A 20,009-nucleotide genomic window follows, 5' to 3' on the forward strand; every position below is an offset into this window, starting at 1 on the left:
ATTTCCCCTGCAATATAAACAAAAAAATCGGTGGTATCTTCAAATCCTTTTCTTTCATAACCATGCCTAGGACACACATTAAATTAAACAGCCACACGGAATCCCCAAATTTATTTTAGGAAAAGTAATCACTACTCATTTAATAATACCATCTTTTTTCCCCTCTAAACTATGCTGCTATCAGGACAACAATTCAGAAGAAATTAGTCCATATATTAGCTATCCATAAACTATACATTTCTTCAGCTGGGCTACAGAGTTCAGGCTCCTACCGTATCTGTTAGCAACACTGTACCTATATATACTTTCAGCCACAACATAATTATATTTAAGGCAAATCATGGCAATAGAATAGCTACAAAAATTCAGTCTCATTGGAGGCAATGTATGAACCGAGGCCAAGCTCCTAGGACTAAAATCACTTATGAATGAGCTTAAATCTGAGGTGTATGATCCCGCTGGCTTCAGTGGAGATAGTTACCTGCCTTAGGCTAAATACGCACTTAATGCTCCACTGAGATGCGTTCACAGCAAATTCTTGAAGCACCGAACAATTCCTCCTTCCCAAAGGAAAGATGTCTTTTTTCTAAGTACTCTTTGATACACTGGTAATGTATTTCCCACAAACCAGCGAACACACATATATACAAATGCTTAAGGACATGGAAGAGATCTGAATCCATAACGAACTTAAAAAAAAAAGAAATCAAAGGGATAAGTGGTAAATGTAAAACATGCTGAATCATCCTTGATACAGATAGGAAAGAATTTGAAATGAACAGTAAACGCAGTGACCTAAATCCTGATGAGATATCACAATTTCAAATATATTTTTGCAGCAATAAATATAGGGATAATTCATCCCCACACATAATTAGAAAGTAGGCTGATCTCCAAGGAGTTCTGCCAACTCCAGAATGCCTAACCTATAATTTATAAATACAACTAGTGTTATTAAATAATCATGGTGATTCAATTCTACAACATAAGAAACAAAATAGCCTATTGGGAGACAGCATTCTCCATTAGTGCATCAGTAAATTCTGGCAGACTTAACTGATGTCTCAGTTGTGTGGACTTTAAGCTTGGATGCAAGCAAGACCGACCATCTTTGACCTATGGTTTCAAAATATACCTGAATACACTGTTACCTGAAACCAAAAACTAACTGAAGGTTGAAAAGATGCGGGCCATCTGCATCGTACCTCAATATAAGACTTGAACCAAGAATGCAAAGCAGGAAGAAGCCCATCAAAAAACATTTCTTGAGTAGAAACCAAACAGAACTAGGTCAAGAAAAGGACTAAAGATGAACAAGTAAGATTGTTTTGCAAGACACCTCTAAAATGAGCTGAATCTGCAAAAGCAGTAATTGATTTTTTTAGGCTAGAGTTGCAATCATAATAAATTCAAATGTCAACTAAGGTAGCAGAAGCTTCTGCATATGCCAGGAAAGCAGAGAAAGCTTGTTAGGCAAAAAGAGAAAAAAAAAAGACATGCTAAATGTGACTGGGGGAAGCAAAACAACCTCACTTGTATTTATGAAGAAAGTTACACAACTGGAAGCGCTTTCTTAACGTTACACAATCCTGGAAATACAAGTTCTCACAGTGGAAGAAAGCAGAGCCATTTCTGTCACCACCTCAGGCCTCGCTGCGCTCCCTCTGCCACCCTTCCAGCACCTGCCACTGAGCTGAATCAACAGCTCACTATTCCTGCACGCCACGAGGAGAAACCCTCTAGAGCTTTTCTTGCAGCTTCAATACGAGCACAGGCTATTGTGAGACTGGATAGACCACGCAGAAAACCTCTCCATCACTTCTTACCCACGCTCCGTGTTTGCGATGGGGAGCAAGGGCAGCATCGCATACCCCAAGGGTGCTTGTGTTGCCAAGAGTTCCCGCTTATGACCCCTGCAGCCTGAAGCACGCGCTCCTGATTTCAGTCAACCTGTTGATTTCAATAGCGGGACAGAGTAATACTTCTGCTGGTATCTGAAAGCTGGGAGAGCTTGAAAAACACTTTCAAGCCACTTCCCGTATACAATTCTAAACCAAATTTAAAGCAACTTCATTTCAAAGTATGTTATTTTTCCCAGAAGCTAAAGGTGAGATTTTCCCACGCCATTTTTCCTTCTTACCTCTGTTCATTTCTTTTCCCCTTGCTATTTACCCCTACTATTTACCACTATTTACCAAGGATCACGGTACGAGATTCCACAAGAACTCAGTACAAGGCAATGCCTCTTGCCTGGTGAATCTCCTTCCGCAGTCAAAACCACCCCTTCCAGATGCTCAAATTACAGCCACCAGTTTGTCCCCATGAGTAACTCCACACAGCTCTGCACAGCCCGTCTGTGAATACATGTGTGCTTTGATTCAGAAGTCTCAGAAACAGCAGCTACTTGCATTTAATTTAATACATGTTGACAATACCATGGTTAAGTAACGTATCTATGTCATTCTAGGCTAAAAACCATCATTTACAAGTACATCATGTCAGTAAAGTTACATTAAGAAGAATAAAGAGTATCTTTTCCTGAACTCCCAATTCTGCAAAAGTCTCCAAAAGAGTCAAACAAACAAATTAAAAATTGAGTAGGGAAGCAAACAATGAACCTTAGAAATAGAGTTATTCCATGTTTTATTCATGGAGAAAATGTATTAGAAATACAGAGGCTTGTCAAAACTATTTTCTGTGAAATTAACTGTTTTGGGAAAAAGCACAAAAATAATATTACAATGCAGCTGTACTTTGATTTTATCTACTGCCTTCTATCTACTGCTTTTCAACCTAAAAATAAGTGCATTTTTAGAGTAAACTGCTTTTTTATAAAGAATAACTATGAGAAAAAAGATGGTCAAGTGAGGAAAATCTTCAACAGGTTAATCATATTGCCTGGGCTCTGACAGTCTGCAAAATCATAGCCATTACAATAAAGAGATGTTTATTATCAACACTGCCTTTTTTTTTTTTTTTTTAATAAGGGCTTCTCAGGCCCTAGGGCTTCCCTGGTTTCCTTAACCTTTGCAAAGACACCACTTTAATCCTTTTTTCCTAAAACAATATATGAACTGTGTTTTGGGGGCTGAAAATAGAGAGGGAAGAGAAAATTAGTGCATTATCCACCCTGTGGCCAAAAACCCCTACACTCATTTACTATCCACGTTTCTGGTTTATTTCTTACTCTCGCAGATCCAGCAGTTACTGCGTTACAAACAAAACTTGTCACTGGTTCTCAAAAGTTGTGCGTGAAGAATTAAAGCATTTAAAACCCTGAAACAGCTCAAAGAAAAGCCTTTGATTTGTCAGATATGTTGCACATTTACGTATGTACTATGACTAAGTACATACACTTACGTGCCTGCTACTTCCATGCACATACACACGGCACCACGCGCTGAGGGATGCTGCTCAGGGCTGTCGCTCCAGCGGCTCTGGGGCTGGGGAGGTCCCTCCAGAGATCAGGATGTGCTCCAGCCTCAATGGCACTGCTGGCACTTGCCCATCTGCAGCTTCAACCAGTAGCTAAAATGAGCTGATACCCCAGAGACACCCACAGACACACCAGCTGCTGTAGACAAGGCAGCTCTTAGGCAATGCACTGCCTGCAGGAATATACTGATTTTTATTTTTTTTTTCCAGTAGATGTGAAAGAATCTCAGTTTCACCACTGCCTACTGTGAAAGCGAAACTTTCCACAGAGCAAGGTTCAAGGAGCTCTAAAATTGCCCATTCATTACACTATGCTTTTGGAAGTTGAGAGACCTTCACTGGCAATCAGATCTCCACAGACTAACGCACAGTTCGGCAATTTTCTAAATATCAAACTGATAAATGCTCAGTTCTGTGAAAAAAAGGAAAACGATACGGATACCCACAGATTTTGTGTAATATCAATTTGTGCATAACCCTTGCAGACCCATCGGTACGTGTGCTCTCCATCCTGCAATAGGCCACTTGCTGCTTGCTCTCAAAACTGCATTCTGAGCATTTTCAACTGCAACCACTTTCCTTTAGATCTTAACTGGAAAGTATGATTTTCTTCTTACAGCATACTACAAAATACCACCTAAGCTATGCAGTCCAAAAGTACAGGCTACTTCTGGGGGTCTCCAAGAGGCCCAAACACTCTCAGGAAGCCCATGCACCCCTAATCTACCTCCACAGCATTTGCTACCTTTTGACCCCCCCTCCTAAAGCTGAAACTAGGCTGCAACAAACCCCAGGGCTTACTTACCCACATGGCATTTATTTGTGAATTCCTCCCTCCTCAAAGGAAGCTGGAGGTAAACACAGAAACAAAAATGGTCAAAATCCAAACAATATTAAGTATCTGAGAGAATCCTCACAGGCATGGAGAGGGGACAGCGGGCTGTCTCAACACGAGACGCTCAGGTATGAGACACACAACAATAAAGTCAAGTAATATTTTCAAGCACTACAGCAGATATGACCCAATCTTTGACGGCTCGTAGTTACAATTTTGGAGAGATTTAAAAAGTAATTTATTTTTCAGCCCAGGCTTTAGTTGATGAATACGATAGCCTTTTGCAGTATTATTTTCCTCCCATTATAAAGTAACTTGTGTTTTGCTTTGGCATTTTTTCAGAAGGAGGAAAGGTAAAAAACCAGCAGCAGACTCATCAGCAACAGCAATGGTAGTGACTGCTCTGCTTCTTGGAATGAAGAGGCACAAAATATAATTGGCCTTGAAGGACTGTAATGACTCTAGTTATTTGTCTAGCTTCATCCCAATGGTATCCTGAGTACCTCTCAAACTTCAATGCCAAATCCCCGAGACTACAGGAGTACCACTTTCTACATACAAGTAAATTAAGTGACTCGCCCATGGTAGCGCTGGAAATCTGCACCAAAGAGCCCAACTCAACCCAAGAGACTCAGACTCAAGTTTTAACTACCAGACTACCCTTTCTTTCTTTACCTAAGAGTGGATCTACAAGGATCCCAAAGATACACACTTCAAAATGTCAAAAGCCATCACTAACACTTTGCAGACACAGTTTCAGTCTGACCTTAAAGTAGGATCACCGCAGAAGCTGTACGGAAGGTGCAGTTGTTTTTATATAAACTGAGTTATGGCTGATCTGCAGAATAATTGTGAACTTGTAATTGCTCCTCTTAGTCCCTAAATCTCTTGGTTGTACTCTCAAAAAAACTACAAAACAGTATGCTCCTCTCAAGTTCTCATCACATTTCCATTTTGGCAAGACAGCCAGTCCAGATCTTCGTAAACTCACAAAGCAGGACAGAAAAGCATCACTGCTTAAACTTTACCATCTAAAAATGCAGAATTGCTTTAAATAGGACGGTATGCTTTGATTTGTCATAATGTTTATTATTACATTTACTTTCTGCCTGCAGATATTATTAAAGAAGATGTTTCATCTCAATGTATGTATAAAATCAAAGGAATGAAGAAAGGCAATATGCCTAATTTAATTACTGTCCTGGTTCTTTCAGTAAATGATGTCTGAGCACACCAATACGAATAAGGATTTGTACTAAATGTCACACTATAATTACGAAAGAGCAGGAAATGGAGATGCAGACTCTGATTCTAATTGCTCCATGATAACCATACAAATGCACCTCACTCAGAGTATTCTTTCATGACCCTGGAGTTCAGGACTGTGCTCTTCTGCCCTTCCTATGTGTTTATGAAGGAAAAACCCCTTGGCATTTAAATTATGGCCCTGATGTACTGTGATGCTGATCATCTAACTGCTCCATTTAACTGCACAGGATTTCCAAGTACATATCATTAATAAAATTTCCATCAGCCAGAAAGGAACCTAACTTATATCCACCATTTGAACACATCAGTCTTTCACCCCTCTTAATAACAACAACAAAAAAAAACCACCAAAAATACTAATTGGCTCAGGAAACTGAGTATTCTCCTTGATCCACAGAGAACGCACAGCACAGGCCAATTATTTATAATACCTCAGACAGGTTTTAAAGCCATTCTGAGGGAAGCACAGCTAGAAGCTAGTGCTACATGACTGCTGCAGCTCATCCACGAGACTTGTTTGCAGCTCAGCTTTTCAGGTAAAATACACTAGAAGAGTTTAAGGATAAAGTTAGATTGGTAGCAGTTCTGGGTTGTGGGTTTGTTTTTTTTTCCCCTCAATTAAAATGGTAATAACATTGCACCATTCGTTTACATAAGTAACAAAACAGAAGCGGGACTCTCAATTCATTACTTCTTTTCCAGAACACAGACCAGGGTGCTCCAGGATGCTGGAGGACTAACCTTCTATTAGCCTATGATTTCTATTTCGTTTCATTCCAATTTAATGCTAACTTCTCTAGTAATTACTTCTTCTTTTCCTTACTTTCAGAAATTTAAATTTCAAGACTCCTAATAACACATCTAGCCACAAGTGTGCAATGGCTATTTCTGACTAACACAAATATGCTCTTCTCATTTGATAACGCTGCCTATTCTTTCACTGCAAAGCGCATAAAAATCTCTTTCCTTCATGCCCAGTGCTCTTTCAGAAGCTGTAGATTATGACTAGAAGATGACAATTTTTATTTCATTTCCCTGGAGACCTTAAGTTACTTCATTACTTTGTCAGATTTATTAAGCAGTGCTTCAGGGGGAAATGCGTAGCTTAGCAGATTAGGTCGTTCTGAAAATACAGAAATCCCTCTGTTTCTAACTTTTTTTGCTATGGAGAAACCAGTTGCACGTGGCTCTCCACTCCACACTTGGTAGCCATGCTGGAAGTCAAGTGTATGGGTGAAATCAACTTGGCCACAGCTCCGGCTCGTGCTGCTCTCCCTTCACTCGCAGGCATTCGTTCAGTGAGCCCTTTTCCTTCGTAAACTTAAAAAATAGCATTAATTTCATCTTTTAATTGTTATTAGGATACCTCTATAGCGATGCAATTAATGTAGTAAAGTCACACATCGGTTTTTGCATGTTCATTATTAGTACTGCTTACTTTTTTATTAACTTTTTGCCCAAAATCAGTAGTGACAGCGCTACTGAGATGCTACTGAGCTAAATAATCTGTGAAGCTCCTTTCTGGCAGAGACATAGAGGTCTCTTCACTGCAACAATCTTTATTTTGCTCAAAACCTGTAAGTATTAACTGAAATGTCAGTACACATTTCAAGCAGAAAACTGAAGGGATGCTGCCCTAGTTCAACCCGATCTGTAATGTATACATCTCTAAACGTGGCATTTGGGAACAGTGAAGCTTTCAAAAGAGCTCAAGGAGTTGGGTGCCCAGTTCCAATTAAAAATCAAAATGTGTCACTGTTTTTAAACACAGAAACATAATTTGCTGCCAACTCTACATTCATGATTAAAGCGATACATTCAAATTACCCAAGTATATCTTCTCTGGTTCTAAGCAGTTGTCTGACAAAAACACTGTTGGGATCTTTTCTTCCTATTCTCAGGGCACGCAAACACCCAACGCTTGGGTTCCAACGAGCCCCATCTGAGCCACCGTAGCTGAGGAGCTGCCATTCGCTGTTTTGCTGCCAAAACAAGTACTGTAATTTATAAATACAGCACATTTCTCAAATCTCTTATTACATTTAGAAGATGTTCCACATTTCAAAAGCGAGCAAATTTATTTGTTTTGCAGTTTGTAACTACCTGTGTTAGTGACCCATTACCAGCACTGAATTTTCCTGTACTTTTTCTTTAATAGCATCTGAGTTTCAGACGCTGGTCAAAAAGAAAGACAAGAAAAACCACCAAAGGATGTTTCAGCTCAGCACTCCTACCCTCCATCAAAAAATTAATACAAATAATTAGTACATTTAATTAATAGACACAGGAGGAGCTCGAAAGCCACCACAGAATTTTCACACAGCTTGTTCATCACACTCAAAATAACTCAGCAACCACCTAATTAATATCACTGGGTCATTACACCAACACTTTAGTTTGGCCGGGTGCTGATGGCAATTGATCTGCAGGCTGTCTGGATTTAAAAGAAATACAATAAAATTTCCTAATTTTTACTTTCTAGAAAACAAGGGCACTGCATTTTTGTTGGCGAGGCTACTAATAATGTAATAATGTTACTACAAGATCAAAATCCGATATGACTGTAATTTGACAATTAAATAAATATTTTTAAGCTGTGCATCCATCTCAAAAACCAAAACAATGTTTCTACCTTGCCCTTGGACATTTGCAAGACCCATACAGTAGTCTGTCAAATCAATAGTATTTTTTATTAATTAAAAAAAATAGTGTTGTGAAGAGTACTCCAGCCCTGTTTTGGATCTAAGATTCATTAAATAAAAACTGCCTTATACAAACTCATGCCAGAGGTTAGAGCCCCCAGTTTCCAACCCCTTCACTAAGACGTGCCTCTCTGCTCACTGCTTCCAGTGCTAAGCAGACACTGTACCACAGAATTACATTTTAAACATAAAGAACACCTATTTAACAACTATTTTTCCTGTTTTTTTATTATTATTAGGTATACATCAGCAAGTGTTACATCATAAGAGTGATACTGCTACATCAGAACTTCACATGCTCATTCCTTTCAGTTCTATTAACACAAAGCTACACCAAGTACAGGCCCTTCTTTCTCAACATCCACTAACAGAAGAAAACATATATAGGGCACACAAGAGCCATTGCTACCATGTCAAAAGGCATTTTTGTCAAGTCATATATACCCTTTTTCATTCAGAAACCTTAAGCAAGTACTAAAGCACATATTACCACATCTATAGAGCTAAAAACACACTTAAAAAGCTTCTAACAGAGATGGTCTTAAGTTGGTTTGAACAAAATGTGCCCTGTTTCTGAAAGTGTTTCTTTGTTTGTTTTTTAATAGTTAAACAATATTTAGACGGATGCTAAAGTACACTTTCATATTTCCACTTTAAATTCATTTTTTTCCAGCAAATAAGACAAATAATTTCATTTTTGAAATATGCTGGGCAAAATAACTGTGCTTTACATGTGCGTTGGATCGCTCTTTACAGACAAAGGTGAGGCATTAAATCCAAAATGGCTCAAGCTCCAGCCAAAGACAAATCTCTTTGGAAAATTATAGCGAGCTGCATTATTCAAAACTGTTCAAGCCACAGCATGATGGATGTGGCTGGGGAGTCTGGGTACGCAGCTGATCAATACTGCACTCGGGAATAGCCACTGCCTTGTGTGGAGATGACATGGGCACGGGCTTCGTATTCGGTACCACAAGTATCCCCCCCGGCTCCATCAGACCACTCGCTACAAATCCCTGCTACACATGGACATCCTTGTGGGAAAAACTGGTCTTATGACACCTATGGCAAATAGCTAGGAAATTATAATACCCATACCTTTGTGAAAAGGCTATCGCTTCCTGCAGTCATGAATAAATGACAAACCTAACCATACAAAGCCAAATATTTGGTTTTTCAACAGGCCACACACAACTCACCCACATTCATGTGGACTGCTCGAATAAATTCTCCACTGCTTAGACCACAAAAGCTAAAGGTCTTCATTATACATTTGAGTAATCAATACCTGGAATCAAGTAAGTCATGTTTCACTGGGGAAAAGGAAAATGAATGAGGTTAAATTAATGCTGTCACTTTCTATAAAGCAGCAATGGTTTCCCGCTATAAAAACCACTAACTTCATTATTTTACAACAGGAAATCAACGCTGTAGCGTATTTTAAAAGTCTAATTTACTTAAAGTAATAAAAAGGCACCCCCAGGGCTCATCATGTATGTCATATTATGCTTAGTTTTAAACATTTCAGCTTAAGAACTGTATGCGAAAATCTCAGCGAATCAAGCTGATTAATAACGTGCATTTTGTATGCAGTAGAGGTCTCCACTCACCAAATACTATATAAATATTACTTTATTAAATTTCAAAGCAATTGTGTTAGGTGAGATAATAAAATGCCTGTCTTACATTCTTTATCTCGGCAACGCAGCCTTTAAAACAGAAGCAAAAGTAGTAAATTAATGCAGTAAACTCACTTACGGAGAGAAGGTCAGAAATGAGAGAGTGCCAGACTTCTAAATTGTGTTAAGAATAACAGGGCACAGAAATCTACATCCAAAGTAGGAACATCTACATGAGGTTTGTAGGTATCTCTATCTTCAATTGCACAGTTAAAGTTAGGGATATGTTTTAATTTCCAGGTACTCATCAGGGTTCACAGCTCCTTTTTGCAGGAACCCCATTTCATGAGGATGCTGCTGGAGGGCAACCAGCACCATAAGGGAAAAGCTGAGAGGGCAGAACAAGAATACAAGCAAAAAATGAGAAGGTGTAATAAATTTTAAAAAAACCAAACCCATAAACAATTAAAGAGGTAACAAATCTTTGTCTCCTCACTTCTAGCTCCGTATTTTAATTATCACAGAGTCCCACTTTCTGGAACAGTGTCTCCTTGCCTGCCAATAGGCTTCTAGCTCCTCTTTTAAAACTCACTGCTTAATGCCCATTTCTCCCAGAAATCCTTCCAACAGCATCTTTCTTTATATTCATAAATGGCCACTTAAATTATGGTAGATTAATACAATTATTTTGTTAAATTACTATTACATTCTCAAGTTCAGTGTAAAATCAAAAAGACATACCCTCACCTTAGCAAATACTGTCTTTTTCAACCACAGCACACAGAAGCAGAAGGTACTGTAAATCTGGCCTTAACTAAGAGTCTCTTAAAATCCGGAGCTCCTATTAGCAGTTAAGAGACTTTATCAATTTGCCATTAACCACCCATCATCTGTATTTATTAACTGCGGCCCTACACTTCAGAATTCCTATGTTTCAATGTTACAGCTTGCTGTACATAGCCTCCTGACCAAGGACTGGTAGTGCTGATAACTTTGACTTCCACAAGAGAATAATTTTAAGCTTTCCATGCAAAAAGCAGCATTTTTGTACTGTATTTCGTGTCATTGTTACACGGAAAATAGACACCTTCATTTTGAGAACAGATCCAGAAGCACATTTATTAACTCTCAGCTGGATACACATATCAATGTCAGATATACAGACCGCTTTCAAATGTTAGAGAAACATAAGGAACCTGTTAGGAAAGTAAACAAATCTTGCTACAAAATTGCCCAACTATGTAAAGCTGACCAAAGGCAGGGCTGAATCCTACATATGATGGAGAGCATTTACCAACAGGGAAGAGGAGGTTCATAAATCTGTATTTTGAATCTGGATTTTTGGTGAAGCAAGCCATAGGTAAACTATCAAGCTCATCATCATAAAGAAGTCTCTACAAGGAGTCCAACAAACTGGCTACTAGCAAATACTATGGAAAATCATTTACTCATCATTTTTCAGGCTGGTGACATACTGAAAGAATCAAACAGCCCCTTGGTTTAATTCAAATTCAATTAGAATAATAAATTCTACCATAACAGTACTGGCTCATCCTCAGTGTCTAATCTGTTGTCTAATTCGTTGTCTTCTCTTCTATGAAAGGGGCAATATTAAAAAAACTTTTAAAAACCATATATTGCAGCCCAATTATTTGCAATAGCTGACATCTGCATGCCAAAAAAATACAATAATTTCCAATCCAATGAGCTTATAGAAGTTTAAAGCTCTGTATTAAACTAGTTGTGTACCTTGAATGTGATCACTTGATCACTGCTGATTTCCAGTGCTTATAACACAAATTGCATCAATAATATTTGATGATGTATTTTAATTGCAGAAGTTTAGAAGAATCCTATTTAGATATGAATGGAGAGACCTACTGGAGAAAACAAACAAGCCCAAGAGTGGAAACAAGAGAATGGATTGATTTGGAATTACTAAGAAGAGTTTTGGTTGCAAAGTCTTGAACCCCAGAAGTGGGACACAGCCTAATACAGTAATCAGAAAAGCAACCTGTCAACAACATACAGATGTCAGTATCTAACTCTACGGTCTTATGTACTTCAGTGGTATGTAAATGCCAAAAGAGTGCAAAAACCAAGCTTCTTATCTCAATATCTTAACATGAATTAAGACAACGACTTACATACAACCACGTCGAACCATTTTGTGCCAGATCCTAACCCAGTATGAAGACATCAGCTTCATTTAGTGAAATTCTGTCATCTTACAGTGTGGCTCTATCCTTCCAACTCCTTCCAACTGAACGCTTCACAAACAATAGGGACAACTAGGCAAATCCTAATTTATTTTTTGCAGCCTGACTCACGACCAAAAAAACAAATCAAAGAGCTAGTATTAATAAGATAAGCATCTTTGTATTTAAAGACAACGTGTATATGCAACATGTGTCTCTGCATTACTGCTTAGAATAGAAGTGGCCACCATTCTTCAAAGGGCAATGTAGATCTTTCTGATTTGAAAGCAACTAATTTGCTCTGGATAATGAGCCAAGAGTAGAAAGATTACGTGTCATATCACATCTCCATCTTAATTACTTCTCCATCAAGCATAATGTCATTTAGGCATTATGATTTTAGCTGTTCCAGAAACTGCTTCAAATCTTTGTACCAATATACTGGATGTAACTTCTCCATCACCGCTCATTCAGTGCTTTATAAACATAAAAAAGGAGGAGAACCCAGGTGAGGGAAAGTGCAACACATTAGGGAAGTTTATTTATGGAAAATGGTTCTGCCAGTTAATTTGTTTCCAAAAGGTCCAGGAAATGAACAACTCTAAACACTGTGATTTGTAATGAAATGTAACATTTGTTTTTGAAGGTTTTTGAGCCACATTTCTTCCGCCATGAGTTGACTTTCCATAACCACTTAATAGCATTACTCAGTACTGGTTAGAAAGGGCCTTTTCTGTCCAGTTAATTTGTTGCATCCTAGCTCCCAGTAATTTAGGAAATTATGGTCATGCACATATTGCTGCTACAGCTCTCCCTGCTCTGGCTACTTTCCTTCCTACCAAATAAACCGGAACAGATGTTTTGTGCTATAAGCAGCTATTCAAACAGGTTTAAAAAGCACAATACAATGGTTAGCTAGAATTACCAGAGAGATAATTCAGATATATTCACAGAATTATCATACACAGAACATATGAAACAGCAGCATAACTCAAGCAATTTATCTGTAACCATTACTAAATTTGCAGCAAAGGAGGGACCAGAACTGAAGATGCTGCACACTGTAGGCATGTGTCTCCTAAACCCGACTTCCACGTGAGTCTGAATGAATGTGCACAATAGGTACCTACGTAGATGGATGGATGGGACGGATGGATGGAGAAAGAGGAGTCAGAACACAGCGGGTAAAAGAGAGCATGAGAATTTCTCCTGCTTAAAACGTGTCACTGCCCTAAGAGAGTATCACAACAAAGCACAAACTCAGAGCTCTACCGGTGATTAAGTACAAATCTCACCCACAGTTTAAGTCTCTCCAAACACTGTGGAGTTAGCAGGACTTTTCCTGTTCTGGACTAGGACTGTTCACTGTCCTGAATCACAGCCAAAGGAAATGCAGGATTTCCCACTGCAGGTATCACGACTCTCCAAGGCCATGTGTAATCCTGTTATAAAATCATTCCGAATGCACCGCGAGTTGACCTTGGTTATTGCTAGTAACCAACACAGCACAAAAGTGTCTTAATCCACAGTGAGAGGAAGGACCAAGCTACGCTCACATCTCAAGTCAAGGCTTCTTTATTTGAAGCATAATATTTGGGCACACACAAAATGGGATGGCAATTACTTCAGCAATGGTCCTTTTAGTAACTGCCTGGTAATCAGCAGTCATTTTAAGTCTCTAGAAAACCAAATGGGTCTGCCCTTGGTGCTGGAAATCTGTAGCTGTAAAAACCAATTCCATTTCATAAACTGACCATACGAAGTCCAAATGCAGTGTAAAGTGTATCTTCCTGTTAAATGGCAAATGCATTTAGAAAAAAGGCTACAAAATGCATACTGCTCTTCCCCTTCCAAGAAAATCACTTTTTGAAATTTCCAAGTAATTGTACTGAATACATTTACTTCATATTTATAGACTAATAATACCACATAGAAGATATTCAGTATTTATCTGACTTACCAGAACGATGGTGATGTTGCTCTTCTAGGAACTCCAAGTCAAGCATCAAGTCATCTTCATCCAATTCACAGGAACCCAAGTTATTCAAAACATCCTGATATATATTGAAAAAAAAAAGAAAGCAGCAATTAGACAGACGTGTTAACCAAAATGTCCTGCTCAAAAAAATGATCTGGGATTGGATCTGGGAAATACATTTAAGCAGGAACTACAGAAAATTTTTCTACTAATATTGGATCAGTGAGAAACTGCATGAACAACTGTGTAAGTAGAAATATATTTGTCATTATTCTCTGGTTTTATAGGATCTCTAATATTTAACAGAAAAAAACCACTAGAAACACTCCAGAACACCAACTAGATTTTTTTTTTGTACTTTTCAATGCTGGTTTAGTGTCTTTCCAAGTTTAATCATAACTTTTTATGAAGCATAAAAAGGTTATTTTTAGTACTCATAAAAGTATGAGTACTTGTTTTTCATTATATTTTGGAATTCTAAGCACTGTCTGCCCTTACCAATATCCTCTGAAGAGAGATTTACTGTTCTATTTATCCAAGGTATAAAAAGACAAATTTAGGATAAACAGGAAATTCAGGCACGAATGATCAACTCATTAATTTTTAAATATTAAGGTGGGTGGTAAAGGCTTAAATGGACAGAAAAGAAAGCCTGGCTGAAGTGCAGCTCCTTAAGTCCCCATTCCCTTTTTGTGATTCATTTTGTTTGCCAAGTTTTAACCACAGACAGATAAGGCAGGCTTATACATTGCATCCTCTGGAAAGTCAAAAGCCAAATCTACCAGTGGTATAGCAACAGGCTTCATTCTTCAGTTCATTCACAGGCAAAAAAGGTTAGTAAATAGAGGAGATGGTGGCACCCCATACATCTCACATGCTCCCAACACAAACATAACCTAGAGAACATGGGAATTCAGTGCAAAAAAGACCAGGTGATCGTCCCAAAGCATCAAGCGGTCCGTGAGATCTCTGCATAGCAATGTCCTATACAAAAAGCAGAGAAATATAATAGCAGTATAAACTAGCAGAAGCCCTCCCTGACTTCAGTACCAACCATATGTTTTTATGTTCCTTGTAATTCTTTGAAGTCTTTTCCCCCACAGTAGACACCAATTCTTATTCACGCTCACAACTGACACTTATTCAACCCTTCCTGAGTAATTATTTCTTCAAATTCTGTTTTCTACTCTTTCTCAAACAGCAGGCAGGCAACACAACGACTGTCCCTGACTTACCACCAGCACAAGAAAACCTCTTCTGAAGTACAGAACCCACTGTGAACACTGTTACTGTATTTACAGATGTCAAGCATAGAAAGTGACGTCTGTCAAGTGCAGACCTCGACACAGGCAGTGAACAGCACTGGAAAATGCACATCACGTGAACATGACAGTGACTTCAAACACACACTCCCTCTGTCTTCACCCAAAGAGCTCCTGAGAAGCCTTCATCATAGCAACAGCTTCTCTCCCTCATGCTGACAAAATGTAGACATTCGACAACCAAGTTATTTATTACTATACAGTACAAAAGCATAAAAACAAAACATGAAAATGCAATACGTAGATGCATTAGATCAGGTCGCTGTACCCGACACTTATGTAGACACAAACTTTTCTAGTCTGGATTGATGCTAACACAAACTCAAACCAAAACTACTTTATTAAACTAAAAAAAAATAAAGTGTTCTGTATTAAATGAAAGTGGAAGAACACACATTGTTCAATCTTACAGATAACTTAAATCACTTCTGAATCATTGTTGGAGCCAGTGAAACACCGAAGATGGAAAATCTCATTTAGGGCTTATGTGTATCCTTTAGTACCTAAACATCTTTCAAAACAGTAGCAGCAAGACACTTCTAAAATTTGTTCTCTGTTCTTTTTCACAAATTCCAGGAGCACTGCCTGACATGACTGAAGCATCTTCAGTCCAACTGTTATTACCAGCTGTATTTCAGGAGGAGAATCAATGATTATGACAAGTTACGAGCAGATGAACGTAAGGAAACGATGTCTAAACGAAGGAAGAGTTTGGGGGTTTTTTCTCCCATTTATAAATTTACATGCTTTAATGGACTCGAGCTTGTTCAAATGGTATATTAAACTACTCAGAGGATGTACAACATACCTTGTTTATACATTGTTTTATTAAGAAAAGCACTTTGCTGACAAAGTCCAGAAGAACCCCTGCAATTTTTAAGCAACAGCTAAATGTTTTTCATGTCAGTAGAGGCAAAAGGTAAAAAGGCTGGAACCACACGTTTGTTCTTTACCTAAAAATATCATCTATATTACAGTTGACCAACTGAACCCATCTTGATATTAACACTAAGCATCCTTTGATGAGCCATACCAGTAGTAATGAGCATGTTTCGATGCTAATTGAGCATCTCCTACACCTTTTGCAGTAACTTATGCATGGTCGCAAATCTTGGGAGATTGCCCGTGAAAATGCAGTGACTCACAGCCTTCATCAAAAAACAAATTCTATTTGATTTGGAAAAAAACAAACAAGCTGCAATCTCTCCTTGCCTTCCCTTTTCTACAGCCTCTTCAGCTGCACCAACAGCAGTAGGCAAGGTAAAATGACAAAGAAAAGCTCCCCCAGGTTTTTACTTCTCAGAAGTACCTCCACCAGGGAAACAGTCTCCCCTCTGTCCCCAGGAGTTCATTTTTTCCTTATAAAGGGACAAATCAAAGAACTGGGAACAACCAAATTAAAGCAGCTACTGCCCATCATGGTGAGAACAAGGGCTTGGCAGAGAGCGCTGCTCTACCTGCCCGGGTGTCCACAGTGTCAGCTCAGCTGCTTCCCTGCTCTCATCGCCCACCTCTGCAGGTGGTGCTGTCCTCCACAGACAAAACAGAAACAAACTCATGAATGCAGAACAGCGCACTCAAACAGAGAGCGCTCCCAAGGCTGTTCCAACTGAGCATATTTTCTGAAAACATAATTAGAAAATATAGCCAAAGAAAAGGGCTCCTAGAGTGACCTGCCTAACGCCACAGCTCACTCAGCAGTGCGGCTGTGAGCGCACGCCCTCCCTCCACCCCTCTGCCTCCTCCCCAGGAATCTATGACTCTTTTGTTGCCATGACATTTAGTAACAATTGCCATTTCTTCTTAAACATAGTATCTCTTGACCCTTTCCCTCTTCTCCCCTTCACCACTGCTGCTGCATTCTTTATAGAATAATGCAATTAATTTTTTTTAAAGAAAATAAAGGCAAGAAAGAGAGAGCAAGCCCTGAAGAGCACTCAAAGCGAACAGTTTTAAGGCTCTGCTGCATAAAGAAAATAAAAAAGAAAAGAATGCTTCCATCAATTTCCCAAGAAAACATTTACTGTCTAGTTATGGTGGCATAACTTTTATTTATTTCAGGAGGCCTTAGAAACCCTTTAGAAGCCTTAAGATGAATTTCCCACTGCCGGTGTCTGCCTGACTTCTACCACCATTTTGGCTTCTTAATGGACGCTTAATTAACACAATGATGCTTTTTTCTTCGAGTTGGTCTGGAAGTCGACAATAATCTGTGAGAAGAACACGTGAAACAGACTGACTTAGTCGACCATTTGCCTATGTGTCTCAGTTTTTCCTGTTCAGACCCATTTACCTCCCACTCTTTCCACCTCTGACTTGGTGAACAACCACCGTTATTTAAACCAGTTTCTACTTAAACAAGAGTTTAACAGTGATATTTTAAATTTTCCTAATTCCGAATAAAAAGCAAAATTAAAATTAATTTGAATTTTACTAATTCAGAATAAGAAGCAGTAATTTGTACAATGGTTCAGGCTGCTTTTGATAACTGATAACAATCATAGCAGAACAGGGCACTAATTCAGGAGTCTGTCAAGGCATCGGTAACTTTTCAGTAACAATTTTAATAGTTATAATTCTTTCAGCAACAACAAGTATAAACTGCTGCTTTTCATCCAACAGCGAGGTATCTCACTCAATGTTTAAATCTGAATAGTAAGCTTACTCAGGGTTGTTGAAGGGCACTTCCTTCCTACCTTAGTTCCCTCCTTATCTCCATCTCTCTTCCCAGATTCCCTTCCTACAACCACCCAAAGGAAATCTAATGCATAACACATGAACTTTCAGTCCTTTTCCAGAAAAGTCAAGTATTTAATTATTTTTAGATCTGTTCCAGCTCAGAGTCTACAATGCTTAAAATTAGTTTGAAAGCTGGAATAAATAAAAACAGCTTTAGGAGTAAATACATATAAGGTCTCCAACATAACAGGTCTCAAATCTATTATTAGGCTTAATCAAAAAAACCAAAAATCAAATAACATATATTTATTAAGCTCTCTTTACTATGTGGTTTTTTTAATCATTGTTCCAAATAATCACATATAAATAACCAGTGAAATCACAGCTTACGGAATTACAGTATACTCCTCAAATAAATGATTACACTGGTATTCAAATGACAATAAAGCATACATATGAATATACAACTACACTAAAGCATATTATTTTGTTAAGCAATGCAATTCAATTCCAAAATGGACCTAGCAAACTCGTAGCGATTGCACAATACACATAAACAAAGCAGGGTAAATCCATGTAGAACTGAATACTTACAACTAATACGCAAAGCCAAGATGAATAACTGGGTTTAGATGACAAATCTGACCGTTTGAAACAGCCAGCAGCCAATAAATGGCACCAATCAAAAGATTAAATTCTCGATGTTTTCATACATGTTTATTCTCGACTTCTTGCTCCCCTACCATTGAAACAATAAAGTAACAGCAAGGTCCAAAAGGCAGCAGACACAGGCTCTGTCATTACCAGGACCTCTGGGGAGTTGTATACATTATTTTGTAATGTTATTCCAATCAACGTACAATCCCTGCTCAATGTGATGTTCCATGGCTTCCATTTCTTTACCTTTTCCTATGCTGGTATCTTGAGGGTAACTCAGCCCTGACAAATTTTGTTTTCCCGAGCAAGGGGATGCAGGGTTTATCTGATCAGTGCTTTCACGTATCCACACACAGGGGGCCACTGGGGCCTGGCATTTTCCAGTGTTTTTTGGGATTCTTTTACACAGGTGACTGAGATTTCATTAAGGTGTAGTGATACTGCAACAAAATCGTGACTATTCCTCGGAGATTCTTCAAGACCTTTGAGAACCTGAGGTCCAGCAAGCAACTTAATGAAGCTTCAAGGCTGAAGCACTGACATGTTTGCAATTACTCAGTTCATAAACACTGCTGTCAGACACGCATGTGGCTGAAAAGAGTACTCACAGAAGTCACCGAAAGTTAACTCAGCTTAGACGTACATTGATATAACCTTGCTATAATGAACGTGAACATATTGACCACATTTTAATCTCTAATGTATGTTTCGATCAAGCTTTGCACCTGTGCTCAGCAAACGTGCTGTTTTTCCTGGAAAGCATTTTGCCGCTGTGCTTCACCTATGCAAAATACACTGCTGCAATTCAAACCGAGCAGATGAGCTTTGGGCATGGGCATCCCTCTTTGAAACGCCGTTCGTCTTATGGTCAATGGTGCCAGCCCATGGCTTTCAGCGGCACGTTATCCTCACCAGTGCTGTTGTGTTTGGATCACTCAACACCAGCAAAGGTATCCACAACAAGCTGGCAATATCTACAGCTGTTACAGAGGGAGAAAAGCCCTTGAATGTTTGCAGTGAGAGGTGACCCTACCATGTCACCCCCATGCGTGCTGTCCCAAGGACAGGAAAGGATTAACATGGGGAGAGTGAACGTTGCTGCTGTGCATCAACATGCTATTTGCTTGTGGACTTCTGAAGGTAGGTGCCCCTTTCCTCTGTTGTCTGATCCTGACTGACACCATGGCCAGACAGGAGTGGGTCAGCTCCTGCTGCTGCCGCCAGCGTTGCTTGGGCTTTGCTGTGTGACACTTCTGTGGCTTCTGGGAGCTGTAACCAAGCAGGGGCAGAATGGACCTCGTGTGGGTGAGTGCAA

General features: G+C 39.0%; 1 protein-coding gene across 1 annotated transcript in view; it reads right to left on the reverse strand.

Moving 5' to 3' along the window:
* The window catches only part of CCSER1 (coiled-coil serine-rich protein 1), a gene marked incomplete at its 3' end in the record, with an annotated part of 95,579 nt that overhangs the window by 30,442 nt on the left and 45,128 nt on the right, over positions 1-20,009 (reverse strand). Inside the window, exon 3 of the mRNA XM_010185079.1 lies at positions 14,019-14,112. Within this exon, the coding sequence (XP_010183381.1) occupies positions 14,019-14,112 (94 nt within the window). The remainder of the gene's footprint in view (positions 1-14,018; positions 14,113-20,009) is intronic.

The sequence above is a fragment of the Mesitornis unicolor genome, unplaced genomic scaffold (assembly GCF_000695765.1).
Source record: "Mesitornis unicolor isolate BGI_N332 unplaced genomic scaffold, ASM69576v1 scaffold3015, whole genome shotgun sequence".
Lineage (NCBI taxonomy): Eukaryota > Metazoa > Chordata > Aves > Mesitornithiformes > Mesitornithidae > Mesitornis > Mesitornis unicolor.